General features: G+C 41.2%; 1 protein-coding gene across 1 annotated transcript; it reads right to left on the bottom strand.

The window, feature by feature from the left end:
• Positions 1 to 2,395: 2,395 nt before the first annotated feature.
• Positions 2,396 to 4,541, bottom strand: LOC147637037 (auxin-responsive protein IAA27-like). The gene is made up of 5 exons (XM_086800651.1): positions 3,570 to 4,541; positions 3,229 to 3,452; positions 3,023 to 3,116; positions 2,846 to 2,907; positions 2,396 to 2,658 (listed from the first exon to the last, which is right to left on the bottom strand). Exons 1-5 carry the CDS (start codon positions 4,367 to 4,369, stop codon positions 2,639 to 2,641), a joined length of 1,200 nt encoding a protein of 399 aa, XP_086656777.1. The 5' UTR covers positions 4,370 to 4,541; the 3' UTR covers positions 2,396 to 2,638.
• Between the last annotated feature and the right edge of the window lie 17,537 nt (positions 4,542 to 22,078).

Below are 22,078 nucleotides of genomic sequence, written 5' to 3'. Positions count from 1 at the left end.
GTTGGCTAAAAGTTCTTGCTTATTTCCATCATCAAATCAACATGTCCAAGAGGACAGCATTGGAAGAGATAGTCTAGAGACTAGAGGAAATTGAGTTTGGTGGCACTTATCTTAGGAATGATATTTGCCCTCCTTAACAATCTAATGAGAACAACAACCTCGACAATAAGGTACCATTAAATTATTTATTAAAGTTTCATAAGATCATACAACATTTTGGGGAGATCATAGAGGCATTTAGCACCATGAAGTATGTCCATCTTCACTGGGAGGGATGGCCAAGATCCGAAGGAGTACCTTAGGGATTTTAAAAGATACTGCAAGACTCATGGGAATGAAACAAAGGTACAATGGCTTGATCTACTTCTAGACTTCTTCGGCATGGTGTGAAGGACTAAATGAAGAAAGCAAAGGAACTTGGGAATCTTTAATGGGTTAGGGAATTTCAAACTGTGAAAAACTATGATGATGTAATGAATGCAGTGGTTAATTTGAAACAATTTGTAGAAGAAAAAGTGGTGTCTTATGTTGGACCGGACTACACACAGTTTTGGAAAGGTTAATGAAAGCCTCTGCAGTACATGCTGATGTAGTGAAACCATTGGTAAAGAAGAGCTTTATTAATAGCCTCTCAAAGCCCATAAAGAGGACATTAAAGTTTGGAGATCCAGGGAATCTGGATATTGCCAAGGCTCAAGCACTGAGATGGAAAAAGATGATGGAAGATGATCAATAAGCACCAACAGTGGAGTCACCTTCATCCTCTAGTGATATCAGCCTCCTCAGGTAACTTTTAAGCTCCTATAACTTTTCCAACTACTTCACACATTCTTCCTATCCCTCAAACTTTTCTAACGCATGAAGTACCACCCCAACCCTTCGCTCTAAAATAACAAGTAGCCATGCTTACTTCTAAATTTGACTACATATCTGTCCGGGTCCTTCAAACACAACAAAGAGGAGGGGGAGAAGACGAGGACCTCCAGGGGAAAGATCCTATATAACTTGTTTTTAATGTGGGAAAAAAGGGCATTATAGGACAGAGTGTACAAAAGGGAGCCACCAGTTAATTGTCTAGCTCCTTGAAACACAACAAAGAGGAGTGGGGGAAAGAAGAGGACCTCCAAGGGAAAGATCCAACATAACTTGTTATCAATGTGGGGAAAAAGAACATTAGGACATAGTGTACAAAAAGGGACCCACATGTAAATATATTTTAGATGATTCCTTGTCAGATCTTGAATTATTTGGGGCTAAGAGGACAAGGTGAAGTGAAACTTCACCACCTAGGAGGATGGGGAGAGCAAGGAGCCTGGCACATGGAGCCCTTTAGAGCCATTGGTCTTACCTCCATAAATTTAAAAGAAAGATAAGGACAGAGAAATTGGGAAGGGAGAAAGTAGCAAAAGCCCTAGAAAACCTAATAAATTGAAATGAAAGATAAGGACAAAGAAATTGATAGGGGAAAAAGTAGTGAAAGGCCTCGAAAACCTAGGAAGCACATTCAACCTTATGATTTGGTGATAGGGGACTCCATTGTACAAGATCTTAAAAAATGCATGGTATCCATTACCCTACCCCAGGCTCCAACTAACCCTACTAGCCCTCAGCCCACAAATAAGGAAGTGTACTAACCTGCTGAGATCTGTGTTTTCACTGGTTCTGAAAGCTGCTTTCTCTCTCCCTCACTCCCTCTTATCTAAAAGAAACTTTTATAGTTCTCCTGCAGCACGTCATTTCTTCACCTGAAGTGTACTAACCAGCTGAAATCTGTGTTTTCACTGGTTCTGAAAGATGCTTTCTCACTCCCTCTTATCTAAAAGAAGCTTTTATAGTTCTCCGGCAGCACCTCATTTCTTCACCTGTCACATCTTTTGTGTTGGTTTGGCAAGCAAAAAACCTCATTTCTTGACCTCAGTCACATCGATTGTGCCAGTTTGGCAAGCAAAAAACATGCAGAAAAACACTCTTTGAATGACACTAGCACCCTTGTAAGAAATCCACATTAGACATTCTTGACCTACTTAGGCATTTGAAATATGAAGGACAAATTGAGAAGAAACTGAAAGATCCCCAAGGAATATCTGTATCTACCACTTTTCTGAAAGCTGGCAATTATTATATTATGTGTTAAGTTCCGCCTCTTAAATGGCATAATTATTTGCGCTCCAAAGAGACTGGCTGACCTCTATTTGAGGGCATTTATATAAATGGGTGAAGCTATCCATATTGATTCAAGGATTCTGGCTTCCTCTATTGGAACCTTGGCTTGCCCTCTTGAGGTTTGAGCACCAATCCTATCTATAAACGCCATGAGCACCAAAAGAAACCGCACACCTCACTCTTGAAAGATGCCACTACTGTGCTTAAGTTGCATGGTCGAACCAATGTTAACAAATAAAATAGACTTATAGAACAAAAGATCAATACACAGGGGTAAAGTACTCCATCCATTTTGAGTACACAGATGCATCTAGAAGCTGGTTCTGTTATTTGCAAAACACATATCAGGAATTGCTGCTGCTGGGCCTAAAATCTTCTGGTCAACTTCGCATCGACAGCACAGCTTTTGCATGGAGGCTTGTCAGGATGTTGAGCCAAGGGTGCTATACGCCCAAGAAGTCTCTCTTCATGCATGTCACCTCAGTGCTCTTGGAGCTGTACCAGATAAACAAACTTAGTTATATTTGGATTTACACTAAGCCTGTGTACAAAATATCCACACAATAATGAGCAGGGAGCAGGCTCGGCAAGATTGCTCATCCATCCATGGAAACCTCAGCCCTCATCACTAGACCATGCACCCATAAGAAGTCTTAGTGTACTTTTAAGCACGTGAAATTACCAAGACCAGTGGCTTCAGATCCTCTCGCAATGTGGAGGCGCCTTACAGCATTGACAAACATCCTGCAATGCAAAAAACACAGTCAAATCAGTGGCTGGGAATCGCAAATCATAGATACTCAACAGCATTAATATGGCACACTTGCAAACCACAAATTGTACTGGACCATACTCTTACCCCCATGGCACATCTCCAACCAGCATCCAGTCTCCTTCTTTGTCTTCATAGGTCAATACAAACTCTGAATTACTCAAAAAATGCAAGCCATGGCCTGCTCCAAAAGAAAACTATAAAGACTCAACTGCTGCAAATGGCTTGAGGACATCATGTATTGTCTGCATAATTTTAACATTAGTATCATCATAGGAGTGAAGAAAGCATACCACTGCTAGGGCTGTGAAACATCTCTTCTAGGGCTGCAAAAAGGCACTTATAAGAGCTGTAGGCATTGAGATCCACCTTTCGTCCAATGGGGATCCCATCCATGTTAACCTTAACATAGATAGCCGATTGACCATCTGCTGCATCAACAGCTCGTCGAGCATGCGTCCTAGAAACCATAGTCTTTCTGTAGGACCGAATTGGAGGCCAACCAACAACTTGGTCCCTGCAAAGAATCAGACACAGTGAGAACCATCAATCTTGTCAACTGCCTCTTTAACTAGTCCACTCTTCGCCCTCCATACCAAATAACAACGGAAGCATCTGGATATGCTATACATACTTTGCAGGAGGGGGCTCCGTTGATGCCAACTCTTGAATTGGCAGCTCGTCATGTCTTGTGTTACCATTCATGTTAGAGTAAATGCCATTAGATTTTGTGAGAGCCCAATTGGATAAAGTCACATTCTGCTGGTATTCTGACAGAGCTTTTGGTTCGGATCCTTGGAGTTGCTTAACGGTGTCAGCTGCTGCAGATGTCATGGGCATGGCTTTAGCCAGTGCCTCAGAGTAGACTCGTTTAACACCATTCTTGGGAGGGGGTACCATTGCAGCAGATGTAAACACATTCACGAAAGCCAGGTTAGCATCTTGGGGTGTGGCAGGGGTTCTATCTGAATGTGGTCCTTTGTCTTTGGGATCCAAAAGCTCCAGTTCAAGGGGGGGTTGAGACTTGTTTTTGGTAACATTAGATGGAGCCAGACCTTCTTTGAGAGGGCCCAAACCGAGGCGGAGATCGGTGTCCTCGAGGTTAAGGTTCCTGGGTTGGGCATCATCGTCTTCAACAACTGATGAGAAAGCAGAGGGGACCTTAGCCAGGCCAATGTAGTCATGCTCCTTCAGCACGGAGCCGCTCTGGCCAGAGCTCTCACATGGGAAGCTGCTACCATGGCCATGGCCATCACATGGAAAGCTTCCACCACTTGAAATTACCACAGAAGAAGAGCTCTGAGATAGGGCAGAGCTTGCCTCACCTGATGAGGTGTGACCCACAGCCTGGCTCCAAGACGAAGAGAAGTTCTGCTGCTGCTTAATAAACCCTAAGAATCTCTGCGTACCCGGCTCAATTTTCTCCATGTTCATGATTAGGAAGAGGATGAATGAGCATACACAGTGGGGCGAAAAAGGAAGCCCAGAAATGCGAAGAAGGAAAACAACACGGAAGTGATCTGTCTTGAAAAACGGCAGCTTGGGAGAAGGGCCCAAATGCAGAAGGGTTCCAAGCTCGCTGGCTATGGCAGATGCAAACCTCGCTCTTTGCGAGGGAAGGCAATAATCAAATGCACTACATTTGTCGGGTGGTAAGAGAGCAGTTCCCCACTTTACCCATTTGGTCCGGCCCCTCACGAGCGAGCTTGGGCCGGACAACACCCTTTACCAGCTCCATACATATGATGGACCCCACTGCCGGCTTGTTGGCCGACCAAATCAGTTCGGTCGTGTATTGCTTTTGGTCCATAGAAGTCGAACCAATATTAAGTCCGTTTGATTTTAGACTTGAGGCTCATTTCCACTCTCATTAAAATTCGCAACCGTTTGTGAGCTGAACACTTCCAAATCCTATCGGTTCACCTCGCAACCACAAGGTTGAACTCAGAGGGCTTGTCTTCTTCTTTATTAATTTCTGAGAAGTGAAAACCAATTGCCAACTAAGCCTTGCATGGAAACAGGCCTTTCATCGTGAACTTTGAAATTGCTTAAAGTTTAAACCCTTTTGCAATCTGCCCATCCTTCAAGCATCTTCAGGTTGGAAAACAAATTCTCGAGCATACCACTCCACCCTTCAACAAGCACCATCACAGCAAAAGCCCATTTGTACTCACACTTTAGACTTGCTTTGCAAAAGATCCCCTATTTTCAATCAGAAAGCTCTAAATTCCTTGGCCTAAGGCAACCAATCTTTTATAATGGCATAAAGCTCTAAACTCCCTTCGTTTACGGTTGCCTAGTCAATAAGCAAACAACCTAGTGAACCTCCTAGTCTCATGCCTTCATCAATGCATGGGCATCACATGGCATGCACTCAATAACAAAATACCTAGTCAAGTTCCCAAGATAACTTCTAACAAGAGAAGAAGGTTCAATATGCACATATTTGTTGTCACTTAGAGTTGTGTCGATTCCCCGAATATCCATCTCAAACTACGATCAAAGTGCCCACTTAAACTTCCACGATCACAAAGGTGAATTCCATATTAACTATTTAGTTTCGTACGATTCAACTTTAGTATTTTTTATTCAACACATCATGAGAAGGTTTATCTATGGCTCATGATAAACAGTCTCCTAGAACCTGTATACTGGAGCAACACTCTTGTTTTCCTCTTTAATCAAAGCATGAATAAATTGCCTTGTGATGTTTAAAAAGTTGCACTAATCATGGCATCACGTGGTGCTCCTCATGAGCAATGACATAAAGTAGATTCACATATTATTCATCTGCAAAGGGTGCCATGTCCCTAATCTATTATGTTCATGAGAAAAGTAAAATTGAGCATCCAATAAAACTACAAGGATTATGTTGCTTTTTCATCGATAATGTGTTGTTTTATCTTGATTACTTTGTCCTTGGTGAAATACAGTACATTTCACTAAAATTACTTTCAGGGGAGAAATTTAAAAACATCCCCACTACTCTATACAATATGCTTACTTTCACTATATGTTTCTACTTTCATCCCTTCTTCAACTAGCTCTCTTCAGAAAACTGGGAGCTTTTTTGAAGCATCACATGTAAGTTTAAAAGAACAAAAAAAAAAAAGAGGTGTCCTCTAGTAACCTTTGCACAAATTATCATTGTGGCATGACTTAACATTCTAGTAATAATAAATATCTCTCTCAAAGAACAATGGTCCCTTAGTCCTTAAAATGACTAAGGGAGAGGTGAAGATTAACTTTTATCCTATATAGCAAATACACTATTGATATCAAGATTTGCTTTTATCCTATATAGCAAATACACTATTTATGCATCAGCACAATCACATGCACATGCATGCTTGCGCACACACACACACACACATGTGAGTGCATGCACATATGCATCCTCACATACACACACACTCACGCACACGCACACGCATGCATGAATACATGAACATATGCATGCATGCATGCATGTGTGTGAGGATGCATGCACATATGCATCCTCACATACACATGCATGCACACGTGTGTGTGTGTGTGTGTGTGTGTGTGCGCGCGCGCACACACACATACACACATTCTCAATGCTAGAGTGGAATAAGACCATCTACATAGCATGTTTTGCTCACTCTTTGCTTTTAATGTAGTAAAGACCATAAAGTGATCTACAAATCTAATTATATGTCATCTCTCTTGAGCTTTGTCTCATTGTGACGCACTTGTGTGACTACATGAGTTCACCTCCTAGAAGTCCATTGAAGAATGGAAAGCTATCATAAAGTTTAAAACTAACCAAGTATTATCATGCATAGAGTTCACCTTCTAGAAGGCCATTAAAGAATGGGAAGCTATCATAAAATCTAAAATTAACCAAGTATGTCTTTTATCATACATACCTAATCGAGGTTTTTTCAAGAGGTAGATTAAAGATATGAGTCCCTCATATATTAACATCTTTCAAATAGTTCTTGATTATTTAAAATTTTCCTCCAAAATTTCCTTTCTTTAAATAATAATTCTATTTCATCTTCACCTTCATCTCATATCTTGAATTTTCTAGTTAGTATCACAAGATGAGGTATAACTACCTTGGCAAAGATGACAACCAAGCTTACGAAGCAAGTATAATAAATGGAGGCAATCAAAACACCAAGTGGTTGAAACCGAGTGAGGCCTAAAATTGAGTGACAAAAACTAAGCAATGACTTAACTTATCCTACTATAGATTCAGAGTATGTGCCTAGGTGGAAAAAGGACATGTGCTAGCCCTTAAAGCTTTTAAGTCTATTAGGCTTATGACCGAAGACGTGGGTGGCTTTAGAGGAGGCGATGACATGCCGTGTCTTCACAGGAAGTGCTAGAAACGCGTTGGTAGGCTTGGAGGTGGTGTCTTCTGTGGGTTGGAAGGATTCATGGAGAATTGTAGCCTAGTGCATGTGTTGGCAGTGCGAGAGGGCTTACGGGTCGTACCGATGACTCGATGGAGTACACCTTGTTGGTGGCAATGATAGGTGAGGAGGCAATCCTAGACCTACCAAGGCAGCTCACCCACGATGTGTAAATGGTGGTAAAGAAGTAGTGGATACTCCCATCCATCTTGTTTTGGATGTGGGGAACAATGCTCGATCTACCAACCATGACTCCACTATGTAGAACACCACCTTGAATTCCCTGGGGGGGACAACCTCCACCATGGTGCCACCAAATGCTTTCTCCACGATTGTATGCTTTGGCATTGCCTTGGTATACAACCCTCATAAGAGCTGCCTCTTTGCCATTCTTGCCTCCTCCTCCTTGGACTCCTATTCTTGACAATGAAATTTTGGATGCCCCATCTGGATCCTCTAAGCAACACTCCAAATGCTTCCACTCTCTCACACTACTACTGATATGTAGCTCATTGGTTGAGGTAGTTAAAACACTGAGCAAGAAAAAAAAATTAAGCAATCACAAGAGAAATTCTAATTTTTTAAAACTTGGGGGGGGGGAGGAAGGGGCAAGGGAGAGCTTCAAATATTACTCCCAAAAACACCAAAGTGCCTTGAAACTTAGAAACACATTGTGGGGATGGGGTGGGAGGAGAGGAAGGAGCAAGGGAGAGGTATGTGAAGAGCTTCAAATTCTATGCCCAAAAAGTATCAAAGCGCCTTGAAACTTGCAAACATAATGTAAAGAAAATAAAATATATTTGAAAATTTTAAGTTTAAGATAACAATTATTATTTTTGTTTGAAAAAACTAATTATGCTAGTCGACTTAGACTGATTGATTCGTATAACATTTAAAAAAAAGAATGGTTCTTTAAAAGTAAACCAATAAGTTTCAAATCTTTGTACCTCTTTCTAGCACTAATGATTATTCACCTATTCTCTATCTAATGCAAGATAAAGATGTGACTCAATCATTACTTTTTAGTGGTTGTTCAAATATATAAAATATAATGTAACTCTTTTTTTAATAAAAAGGTGATTATTATCTATTTAGGAGGATGTTGTTCATGTTATTCTTCAAGGATTTGTGTGTGTGTGTTTGTGCTCTCTCTCTCTCTCATCTATAATTCTCTCTCTTTCTCCTTTCTTTGTAACCTCTCTCTTACACAACAAAGAAGTTAACAAAAACCCTAACATTGCTGATGGTAAATTTAAATGGCCAAAAACAAAGTAGCTTAGTTTTCGTTCTTTAGGTCTCGCTCGGTTTCGGTTCCTCGGTGTTTTGACTGCCTCTACTAAATGGATCATCTTGGTTTTAAGAAAGTGTTTCTATTTGATGGATGTGAGTGAGAGGTCATGCCTTTGGTGATGCTTTACCAACTCATTATTCATCAAACCTTTATAATGAAAGGTTTCACTTGCAACTTACTAGATTGTGCATACTTTTACTTGAATTTCAATTTGAACTTTTTATGGAACCTAGTTTACTATCAATCATTTTGTGTTATAGACACATTTCCCATATTGCCTAGATGTATATCAAGTCCATAATCATCATATATATGCCTAATTACATTACATGATAAACATGGTCATTAGATTTACTATCACTGATTTTGTGTTATAGAAACAAAATAATTCTCACCACAAGTTTTAACACATTCTCACTATACGTTTAGAGCAACTTTTTGGGTAGAATGTGTTATAAACACATTCTCACCATAAGTTAAGAGTGTGGATGAGAGAAAGATAAAATGTAGGTTAAAATGTGTTCTCTAAATATCTACACTCTTATCTTGTAGGAGAGAACATAGTTTAAATTTTATGGTGGGTGGAGGTGTGAGAGCTCTTGAATCTTGAATCCAATTAGAAAACACTTTTAAAAATAAAGTGAGATAAACTAGAAAGATATATGTGAGAATTCTTAAAAAGTGTTTTTTACTTAAAAAGATTATATATTTATAGTCTTTGAGACGGCGCTCATAAATCTTCGCCTCAAATTGCTATCATCAAGTCCTAAAATCTCTCCAATTACACAAACTTCTCATACTCACACTACTGCTAACAAAACTAATGATTCCAATTATTTTCAACTCTTAAGGATTTACACATGCTTTCTACCTTTAAACCATCACCTAAGGTTTTAACACAATTTGATCTATTGTAACCCACACAGATCCAAGATCATTATTTTAATGCCCTCCCTTGATCAAAGGATTCATAAGACTTGTTCTCATCACATTAACTTGGTCATTAGCTTGGTCAAAGGATTCATGAGATACAGCTTGTGCTCATCACATTGACTTGGTCAAATGTTCCCTCCTCAAGCTACAACCATGGAGACTCTCATTTTGCATTACACAAAATTACAATCCTTGAGACTCTCATGCTCCATCAAATAAAAAAAGTACATTAGGTCATGCCAAGTGGACTTTCATACCACATTATCGACCTACAAAATCAAGTACCTCAGGACATACTATACAAACTTCTTATTGTGTATGAACTTAGTCTTAGCACTAACATCAAGTGCTAAGGCTAACATAATAACATGTAAACTTCCTGCCACATGATCCTAGCCTTAGCACCACTATATAATAATCTTTTATGAATCTTTCAGAGCTAGGGCAGAGCACCCAACCATAATAGCATATGCCACACACATGGGAACATGGACACCCTATCATTAAAGTTGAGAACACATTATGTATGGGAGAGCACCCGCATATATGCCACAATGTTTCCTAATTGGACACTCAAGATTACATTATTTTGGTTCGCGATGGCCAACTATATGGAGGAAGATTGCCAATGTAAGGTCTCTTACACACACTCGTAAGAGTGTGTACACACGCTTAGGGGGAAAAACCTCCTATGCTGGGAAAAAGTGCCGCACCCATATTATTAGCCTACATCCACACATCACTACCAAATCCCCCCTGTTGTGATGATGTGAACAAGTATAGGGATCATGTGATTGATCAATCCCCAAATTGTAATAAGCCCAAAGCTTTGCAAAAATCTTCAAACTCCTCTCATGAGAGAGCCTTCATGAATATATCTTCCCACATTGTTGTGTGTAGAAACATAAGCCATGCTAACCTCTCCTACAATGAGTCTTTCCCTAACATAATGATAATGCACCTAAATGCACTTTTACATGAGCTGAAATGTTATCATGTGTAGAGACATAAGCTAGGCTAATCTCTCTTGCAAGCACTACAAGCATGAAACATTGTTGTGTGTAGAGACATAAGCCAGGCTAATCTCTCCTAAAATGAGATTCTCCCTAACATAATGATAATTCACCTCAATGTGCTCTGTGCAAGTATGAAACACTACATTATTTGCAATCCAATACCTCCCCACCCAGTAGGTGATCCTTACTTGGATCTTGAGAAAACTGCTAGAAGCACAAGGATTTTATGAAGGAAACCTCTATATCTGGGTTCCAAGATCAAAGAAAAATGTGCCCCAGACCCCCACAAATGCACTCTCAAATGTCAAATCCAGGTGAGTGTGTGGAGACCCAAGGCCATGTCTCCGATGCCACCCCCAAAGTGTAAGCAGGAGTGGAGAGCAGTAATGCACCCCTGACTTGTGTGCCAAACCCATCAATGAAGCAGTAAAAAAAAACCGTGGGTGCACCACCAAGTCCATGCATAGTGGTCGCACCCCTGATAATTATAATCTTAGATGAGCAACCCAGGTGCTAAGGAATCCACTATGCCACACACATACTCCCTTGGCACTCCTAGATGCTCCCCAAACTTAGAGAGATCACTAGATTATGGCTATAGGGACATTGTCATTTATTGTGAGAATATGAGTAGCATACAGTTATCCAGTAACCTAGTATACCATGCTAGAACGAAGCATATTAAGGTGCATTCTCACTGTGTGAGGAAGAATGTTCTAGCATGTGATGTAGATCTAGTATATGTCAGCAAAGAAGATCAAGTGGCTGATATCTTCACAAAGGCACTTGTTGGTACCAGAGAAGCTCTGGAGGTTTAGGAGCTTACTTGGAGTAAAATGTGTGGAATTGACCTTGAGGGAGAGTGTTAAGGTATCAAGCTCAACTAGTGCTATGCAGACATTGATGACCACCTGGGTGATAGCATTCACACTTGTCACTGACATGGTTGGTGAGATTATGGTTGATATTGGATGATAGGCTATGTGACACACACATTTGGATTACTAGAGTATGGCAGTGCCAACTCATATCGTCTAGAACAATAAGGGGCTTGGGAAGTTTAAAAGTTAATATTTCCACCAGAAAGTGTCCTTGATCATGTAAGGTTTTGTTATGCCTACAAGTGTCTTGGAAGAGGAGATGAGCGGCTCCCCTAAATGTGAAAGCTGTGTGGGATGGCAGGCATATTCCTCGAAGCATCCCCCCACCAGACGCTTCTTCCTGAGAGTAGGGTGGTGGAGGACCTCAATGGAGGAGTCCGAGGTGTCAGCCATTGGTGATAGGAGATGGGAGCACAAGAAGGCTTGAGAGAAAAATTGGCAAGAGTTTGGTTACACTAAGAGCTGAAAATGAGGAAATGAGGGGGTGGACCCATATATATACTTTTCCAGAAGGACACGGTCGTGGCACCTAAATGGTACGGGTGTGGCATCCCCAACAAATGGGCATAGCAATTGGGTTGGTGTTTGGTACGGGCGTGGAAATTTTTGGAATGGGTGTGTCATCCTTAATCCCTTCATGTCTGCTCTCCTTTACAAAAGCATGCACATCCTCATAGCCATATCCATGAAAAACTAGTGGCTTCTCCATCAGCTCCAACCTGCTTGATATGAACAAATAGCAAACTGAAGGGTGTCTTGAAAGTCCTCCTCTGTGGAGGCGCCAAAACAATGATGTTTTCGGGAGAACCTACCTTTATAGTCTCGTCCAAAGCACACCATCATGAGGAGGAGACTATCACCAGCACCACAACCTTGCAGAAACACCACTAGAGACCACCAACACAACCAGATGATGTCCCCTGATCCTTAGCCGATCCAATTGAATACTTCAACACCCTCCTAACCGCCCCATTTAGTCCAACTGCCTACTCAATTTGTCCTCTTAGGGCAGCTCTTACCCCCAATATCTCTAATCTTCCAACTACGAGCCTCTCTTGAACCCATGTTAACCACCCTAGTTAACATGACCTTTCGCACGGCTACCACACTTCCTTTGTAATCCATCTTTTTGTAACCGCGCTAAGCACCAATTGTAAATGAGACATGGGATGACCGAGCTTACGGCTTGTGTAATGCCGGTCATACGGAATTGATGTACATAGAACTAGATAAACTAGGAAGATTAGTTTTGGGCCCCCATTTGTAATTGGGCGGCTAGACACTGTAAGTATGAGCTCATGTATATAAGACATTTTATGGAATATGAAAAGGGACAATCCCATTTGTCTCAATTGAGTTTTGCCTTCTCTCTCTCTCTCTCTCTCTCTCTCTCTCTCTCTCTCTCATGGTAGCTTGCTTGCTTGTGATGCTTGCCTGCTTGTGATGCTTGGTGTATGTGAATAGAAATGGTGTTGTTCTCCCTTCTCTCCTTCACTCCCCTCTCATTGCTCTCCACGTTGCCTTGTTTGCATACGATTGGCAAGAGATAGAGGTTGAGCTTTCCATGGCTCCTTCCCTCTTTCTCCTACCTAGCTTGCTTGGATCTCTCTTTGGGTGACATAAAGAGAGTGTAGAGCACTTTCTTCTTCTTCTCTCTTGTGCTTGTGAGGTAGCATGTTAAACCATTAACATCTTTCGCTCCGCTGCCAGGGAGTGGAATTTGGCTTAGGGTCCTCTACTTGATTCATTAGCTAGAGTTTGATTTTGCTCGGTTGGGATGCAAATCCATCGGTTTGTTGATTAACATTGTTTGTTTTATGTTTTGTTGGAGATTACCCCGAGTTTGCATCAGAGCATTTGAGTCTTCATCGTCGAGAGCAAGGAAGAAGCAAGTGAGTGCCCCTATTTTTCCTCAACATTCAAGCAATTTTTAATTTTTGTATTTTTCTTCATGTTTGCATTTTTATTTAATCATTCAATTAATCTCAATCCATTAGCTTAAACCATGCATTGTAGTTATCAATAAGTAGCTAGAGACTAGCTCTAGCTCCTTGTAAAAACAAAAACATCAAAAAACCCTAGGAAGGTGCCTGAATCAACTACTGATTAGGTTCCTAAGCGAAATTGCATTATGTGAAGATTCTCTGAGAGTCGAACATCCGTGGGTGGCAAGTTCAAGGAATGCTTGTTCCTTTTGCTTGCATGAGGTTCCTAAGTGAAATTGCATTCTGCCATGAGGTTCCTAAGCAAAATTGCATTCTGCCAAGATTCTCTGAGAGTCGAACATCCGTGGGTGGCAAGTTCAAGGAATGCCCGTTCCTTTTGCCTGCAACCCAAATCTGGTAGATTTGCTACCTAAATTTGGTAGGAGCATTAAAATTAGTTTAGTTGCATTTAATTAGGCCTCATGTGCATTGAAGTGCATTTAAATAAGGAGAATTTTGTACTATTAGACTAGCTCCAGGCAGGCCAGTTAAATTTGAAAAATTCCTTGCGTGACAGTGCCACGGCTGTACGCTTTAAAGTGCATGTTTGTTACAACTTTTGCACGTCCGTTCCAAGACCTACCACGCCCGTTCACTCCTCATCTTAGGGAGAACGCCCATTCGAGTTCCTTTTTTCACCTTGCCACGTCCGTTCCTTCTCCTCTCAGAGAGCAAACGCCCGTGCCAACCTTGAAGAACACCCGCGGCATTAGCTTGCCACGCCCATGTTCGGCTACATTCCGACCATCCGTTCCTTCCCCGCTCGAAGTGAACGCCCGTTCCAGTTTGCATCTCATTCTGAATGTGCGTTCCTTCTCTCACTGAGAAGTGTACGCTTGTTTCATCTTGATTTCTGCCAGGATTTTTTGAGAAGTGAACGTCTGTTTCTTCTCTCACTAAGGAGCGTACGCCTGTTCGCTCGCAAGCGTACAGTCATTCCTTAAATTAAATTTTAAAAAAAATTCTTCTTTTCTCAGAGGGCTGTGCATAGTACTTTTGTATTCACATGCACCTACGCTCAGGTAGGTTGGTGAGAAATAACCCTCTCTTCGACAAAGAGCTCTTTAGATGCCCCTTTGTTGCAAATCAGGCCAGACCTATCGGTACATATCGCGTGGAGTCAAATGGTGCTCGTCTTTTACAGTACTATAGTAGCAAGAGCGAGGACCTCCCCAGTAGTAGTGGACGAGGGACTCCAGACCTTGAGGCAAGAGAGCCGAACCATAGTGTACGAGGGACTCCAGACCTTGAGGCAAGAGAGCCAAACCATAGTGTATGGACAAACCATCTATCTAGGAACCTGCTCCTATCTCTCCAATTTATTCTCAGCAAAGCCCTGCAGCATCAAGGCTCCGCAATTTTATCCTGGGAAAAATGCAGTCTGTAGTGAGAGATATGGAGCAACCTCAAGAAAGTGGGCACACTCCTTCTCTAGACCCTAGAGTGGAAGTCGGCCACCAAAACAAGAGCCATCAAACCCAGAGCCATCATCCAGACTGGAGAGCCATACCCGTCTCAAGGGCAGCAGACTCATGCAGAGCTCCAGAAACCTTGCCAAACCAAGAACTAGGTCTATCTTCCCAAAGGCTTGAGACATCATATGGGTCTACCTAGGCCCATCGCCAGGGCCCGTCAGTCTATCAGCAGTACCCACCTCAAGGGGCACACCCAGGGTACCAAACGAGACCCGATGGGCCATAACCTAGTCCTCCTAGAGGGCGATCATGAAGTTTGATGGAACAGGTGACCTCATTACTCATCTGGAGATGTTTAATCAGATCTCTAAAGCATTTGGCCATATAGACAATCAGACTAAGATAAGTGCCTTTGGCCTTACCTTGGATAGCAAAGCTAGGAAATGGTTCAGATCTCTGAAAGCAAAAGAGAAAGCCTCCTTCAAGGCTCTAAAAGAAGCTTACAAGGTAGGGTACTCTTGTTAAGGTACCCAATGGAGCCCTATTGAACAGCTCAACAATGTCAAACAAAATGAGGGCTAAACCATCAGAGATTACATAAACAGAGTCAGATATCTCCACTCATGCTGTAATACTACACACAAGTTCTCTGATGAGAGACTAATTGGGAGATTTCTAAGGGACTTGAAGATACAACTCCTTGTTTTCCTTGGGACACACCTCTTTTGAACAATGCTACACTAGTGCTCTAAAATTTGAGGATAACTTCAAGGGAACACATTCTTGACAACTCCACGAAGGCGCATCAGAAGCCTCCTTCAAGACCACCAGCACAAAACCTAAAACCTAATGAAAAGGGTAAGGAGTCCACGTTTGGAAAAAGTATGGAGCAACTAGCCGCCGCCCTTATGCAACAAATGACCCAGCAATGGAGAATTAACCAAAGTCGGGATTGAGGGGGCCATCCACATCAAGTCGGGATTGAGGGGGCCATCCACATCTTTATCCTAGAAGGGAACTCGTATGGTGCTGCCCGACATGTCAATAAAACGATACTGGCACCGAATTTCCTCATCTGAGACGCTGCCCAAGCCTCTATTGTACCTAATTTGTGAAGTGGGACAACCACGAGATCTCTAACTGCTTACCATCACAAGGCTACCTTAGCGCGAGCTATGCCTCAGCAGGTACTGCCTGCCCCGGGCAACCGCTCGCTTTGCCGGCTCTTGCACATCACAATGCTCCCCAACCTTGTGGTATCACAAGCCAGTTTGTTGAGGATAGTACCAATAACCATGGTGGTGTGTCCATGGTTGGAATCGACTCCACAGTGCGGAGGAAGGGTCAGAGGAACGGTCTGTTTGTCTCAGCAGGTAGGGATGCCAATGGAAATAAACAGCCAAAGGATATTGTCAGAGCTAACTCATCAGGAAGTGATAACCATGAACGGTTTGTTTGTCAATAAGTAGGGATGCCAATGGAAATAGACATCCAAATGATATTGTCATCTAACTCATAATAAGGAAGTGATAACCATAAGTTATTATATGAGATAGTTGAAGAAGAGATGTAGCTTGAAGACATGTTTACGGATCTGTACATAAACGTTGAGGCTGTTGTTACTACAACTGTTTCAGGCAACCAAGGTATAGCTGGGGAATTGGACATACAGTTAAATGATGCCTGGGGGCTATATGTGGAGGAAATGATACATTACTTTTTTTCAAGATCCCAAGAGCCCATAGATTTTGATATGAAGGACAGACCTACATAGCTTAATAGCATTTTGCCAGTTGCTATGGACTTGAGTGATAGTGTGGTTGTTCATGAGACTACTTGGAAATGTAATGCAATCTTGTGGATGATGTGATGGTTGGGATATTGATGATCTTAATGAAACTGAACTAGAAATGGAGCTCGATCTTGACATACAGAAGAATGTGTAGTATGCATATGCTAGGATAGCTATGTTAAGACACCAAAGTAGTTGCCTGTCTTTGTTGGATGAAGATATCTGTGATGACATTGATGAAGAATGGCTGCTTCTATGGACTTCTCTGTTATGCAAAATCATGATGTTTTTGAGAAAAATTATTCCATGGAATTGAATGTGATCCCGCAAGTGTTTGATATCAGATCCATGCTTATGGATGATGCCTTAGACGTATCAGATGGTTAAGCAGTTACTGAAAACTCTCTTGATGAGGACTTGATGTAGGACATAGCCAAGGACATGCCATTTGATCAAGGTGGAAGACTATGTTGAGGCTGGGTGGTGTGAATAATTAGGTAGGAGCTAGGTAGTTTGCTAGTTTGAATTAAGTGTTTGCCAAATAAGTGGTTGGGAATAAATGCTCCAACCAAAGGTGGGGTTCTATAAATAATGATAAGATTTTTGCAGCCCAAGGGATAAGCCCAATGGAGGTGCCTGCCCACACCCCACAAAGGTAATAAGGCTTGTGGAGTTATTGTATGGTGTGTGAGTGTTGCTTAAAAGAGTGGAAAAGGTAGTGCCACATGGCATGATGATGTGTAAAGTGCGATAAGGCTAGAAGGCCTATATCATTGTATGGTTTATTGTTGTGAATGCAAGAGAGATCTTGTGTGCTGAGTGTGCAAAATCTCTCTCTCTCTCTCTAGTCATGGAGTTTTTAGTGTGGTACAACCCACCTTAATCTTATGCTTAATTTTGTGTTTATCACCATGATCAATCCCATATTAGGATTGTTATCAGAGCTAGGATGGGCTCTTGGTCATGGTGAATATTTATGTATAGTTTTCTTGTTTATGAGGTTATTTGATTAAGCATTATTTTCATTTATTATGAAAAAATTTAGCACACTCATTGCCATTAGTTTTGCATTTGGAGAGAGATTATGTTGGTGATTGGAGAAAGTCTTGAAGCTACCATGGAAGCTGAAAATGGAGATTTCAGCAAGTATGAAGGCTATGGAGTCTTCGGTGTCAATAAGGAAGCTACCACAAGGAGACAAAGGTGTCTCAAGAAGGTTGGTTTTGTGAGTTTTGCTTCATGAAATTTTAAAGAAGGGTTGCTGATTTATGGGATGAGAAGATACCATGGTTCTTTGCATTTGGGCAAAGAGTGTAAGAGGTGCAATGCTTGTCTAAGAAGGGACAAGCGATTATGGGCTTGGAAGAAGTCCATGGTTGAGCACATTTGAAACAGTGATGCTCATGGTTTTTCTCATGGAAGATGGGCAATGTTTGGTGGAAGCTTTAGGAGTTTTCACATTGGTTTACACCTTGGTTTCTTGAGAGAAACCAAGGTGAGCACATTTGAAAGAGTGATGCTCATGGTTTTTCTCATGGAAGATGGGCAATGTTTGGTGGAAGCTTTAGGAGTTTTCACATTGGTTTACACCTTGGTTTCTTGAGAGAAACCAAAATAGAGAAGCACCCTTGAGTGGTGCATGCAAGGGAGAAGCATGCAATTTTTTGAGCTCAGTGAGAATCTTACTATAGCCATAATGATGGCTATGTGTAAACCTCAAATGGGAGGTTTGTTGAGGTAAATTAAAGGCATGATTGTAGCATGAAGAAGATGCATCATATGGAACCCTTGTTCAAGACAACAAATGAGAACATCAAGAAGATTGAGCATTACTTTCACTTTGGTAGAAAGCATGATGGTTGATGAGTGTTTCAAGGAGGGAAGCACAATGTGGTGCACAAGGAAGGTGTGGCAGTGCAAGCAACAAAGCAATAAGAGGACTCTTGGGGCAAAGGAGGACTGTAGAGCAGCCAGTAGAGGTTTGCCTTAAAACTATATAGGGAGCAGCTCGAACAAGTGGTAGAGCAGTGTAGTAGTGAGCACACAAGCATGGACATGACTAATCAGGCTCAACAGACCATGGTTACAAGGCACCCACTAGGAAGTTTGCCAACCTATAGAAGGCATTGTGGCGAGCTTAATCAGGTTGCCAATGAAGCTTTGGCTATGGCATATGGCATAGTAGAGAGAGAGGACAAACCCTTGTGCACAAGTCATGTGGTAGAAGAGGAGGAGGTAGCATAAGTATCTTCACAGCCCAAGCATGCACTAATCACACTGACAGTAGCTTAGCACACAACAGAATCAAATGTCGAAGATAGCATGGGCCGCATGGGCTATAATGTAAAGCTGAAATGACTTCTTGTAGAGGTGTAAGATTTCAACCATGGTGATGCTGAAATGGAGGTGCAGGGCAGCATAGAGAAGATGAAGACCTATAGCAGATAAAAATTTATTAGCATAGCTGAAGAAGACAACAAAAAGAGCCCAATTTGACGTGGTTGATACCTTGCAGAGGAAACTATTTAACGAACCTGCATAAAAGAATTGGTGATAGGGTTAGCCTAAAAATATTTTTTTGGGTGATAAGGTTTTTAAGCCTTTGAATTGTGCACTAGTTGGAAATTTAATCCTTAGTGAACTTGAAGGTACATTCACACACATGCTAAGGATTTTAAATCCTTGTTCATGTGTTTTAGAAGCATTGTGATTATTTTTTTTCCCTCAGAACAAAGTTTGTTCGGACACACACAGATTCCCAACTTAAAGCTTGTGGTGTTGAAATCGAGTTGTAATTGTCCTAAGATATGTTCACACATATGGGCCCGCTGCTTTGGCTTCGGCCAAATGTTTTTTGTAATCTCTCACCCAAAAATGAGGGCCCCCTGCCTGAGCCCATGGGTGCTCGAAAGGAAATGTAATGTGGTGTGCATTAAGTTGACTTGTGCATGCATAGGCATCACACTTTATGGGTTGGTTCCTTTCCCAGACACGTGGGTGTCCTAAAAGCACTTGGGTGGTTCTGCCCGAGGAATTGGTGCTCAAAACAGACTTAAGGTGTCTAGGTTGGCTAGATACATGCACATACACTTGTTGAATAATCTAATTTGCATTGAGGGGAAGTGTTGAGATTGGCAATGCCAAATTGATGGTGTGAGAGATGAGTTGGTCAAATCAAGAGATTGTATGCACACACCCAAGTTTACATTGAGGAGGGGTGTTGAAATGTGTAATGTAAAATGAATGGGTATTTGCTTGAGTATGTGAAAGCACCTTAGAGGTGCAAGATATTGTGGTAAGATAAGAATGCCACATGTGATATTGTATAATGTGTGAATGTTAACCAAAATAGTGGAAAAGAGAGTGCCACATGGCATGATGATGTGTAAAGTGGGATAAGGCTAGAAGGCCTATATTATTACATGGTTCATTGTGAATGCAAGAGAGATCTTGTGTTGAGTGTGCAATCTCTCTCTCTCTCTCTCTCTCTAGTCTTGGAGTTTTTAGTATGGTATAACCCACCTTAATCTTATGCTTAACTTGTGTCTATATCACCATGATCAATCCCATATTAGGATTGTTAACAAGCCTTGCTATGGCTCCTAGCGAGGTGTGAGAAAAGTTTAGAGGGGAGAACTTTCACACTTGGCAACCCCCCACAGGGTGAAGTTTAATCTTATGAAAAAGGGCTTGTGGAACATTGTTCAAGGGAAAGAGGAAAGACTTATTACTAGAGAGAGTAGTGCACAATGGGATTTAAAGATTGATAAGGCACTAGTTATTATAGGGGAACACTTGGATGCCACTTTTGTACATCACATTTACAATTGTGATACATCTCAGGATGCATGGGAAACCCTACACAAACTACTCCAAGATTAGTCTCCTAGTGAAGTTCTTTGGGCTTCCAAAGGACCCAACAACTATGCCTATCCACATTAATGATTTTAAGATCCTCTTGACACAACTCATAGGAATCAAGAAGGAAATAGAAGATGATAAAATTGTTGTGTTGATTAAGAGTGTGTCACATCTTGATGAATATTCAAACCACTCTTTTAAATATTCCAACTCCATCCCTCATCAACATTGAAGCTTCTCTCTTGGGAAAAGAGAAGAGGATTCTAAAGACGAGTGAGTACCATGTTGATGGTGCTTATTTTATCAAATGGCAAGCCTCATCCTCGAAAGCCACTCCCCAAACCGAGAAAACCTTCAAGTGCACTTTTTGTGGCAAATAGGGACATCTTGAGGAGTTTTGTTTTGCAAAGAAAAATGCCCAAAAATCCTATCTTGTTGAAGAGAATAAAGAAGAAGACTCTCCATCAAAGGCCACCCATGAGGCCAACTTTTTCTTTGATGCCTATGATTATGCATTTTAAGGGGAGTCATGGATTTGGCCCATTTTACTCTCACATATTTTATTTAATCTTAGATACTTGTTTTATGGCATTGTAAACCAAGAGTTTTTATCTGATGTACCATCTTTTATATGGGCATATGGCTTAGTGAGATAGCCTTCTTTGTGTATGGCAAACTCATATTGGTCTCATCATAAGCATTGTATCTCCAACTTTGTACGTACCTTACATTGTGGGAGGGCATTCAAGTTTAGGTCATCTTAGCCTTTTCCAACTTTACCCATGTTTGGTTCATGGGAGGGCCTTAGAAATAGTGCCCAAACATGTGCTACATTTCCTAAGGTTGTTTTAGCAATTATAGGAGTCATTTAGTAAAACAATTTCAACAAGCATAAAAGGTGAAGCTCGTGAGCATATACTCTGATTAAGAGAATCAAGGAGCTAATTTCATGGAGAAGATTGTGGAGGATAATTTGCAACCTGCAAATAAACAATTCGTGTGCCCCTAAAATGTGATCTGGCTCATTCTGGTGATCGGAGTGCTCTTTAAAGGTCGCTTGCTTAACCCTTTGTTTGTCTCTTAGCATACCCTACATTTTTTCATGGCATGATACAATGTGAGATCACTCATTTAAGTAATGTATGGTCTATATATCACAGTGTGTTTCTCATATCATCCATTTAAAATCAATTTCATTTTTTTCATCACAATAATGTGATAAGGTTGATGTATCTCATTTTTATAAAACATATCACATTGTATTTCATGTGATTATTTTTCATGTGCTAGTTCATCTCACGACACGTGATATGGTTGATGCATCTCATGTCTGTCAAATGTATTGCATTGTATTACATGTGATTCTTTTCCATGTGCTATTTTATCACAATGTGATATGGCTGATGTATCTTATGTTTGTCCAACTTATCATGTTGCATCATACAAGTTGTAAGCTTCTCCAACACAGGTTAACATCCCCCCTTCATATTGTAGATTCCATCCTTGGAAGATGGGATGACAATGTGTTGAGGATGCAAGCAACAAGAAAGATCTAGGTTTGGTAGGAAGTGTTGAGATTGCAAA

This window comes from Cibotium barometz, chromosome 7 (assembly GCF_041138505.1).
Source record: "Cibotium barometz isolate CiBa-2024 chromosome 7, ASM4113850v1, whole genome shotgun sequence".
Lineage (NCBI taxonomy): Eukaryota > Viridiplantae > Streptophyta > Polypodiopsida > Cyatheales > Cibotiaceae > Cibotium > Cibotium barometz.
This window is presented reverse-complemented; position numbering and strand designations above follow the sequence as displayed.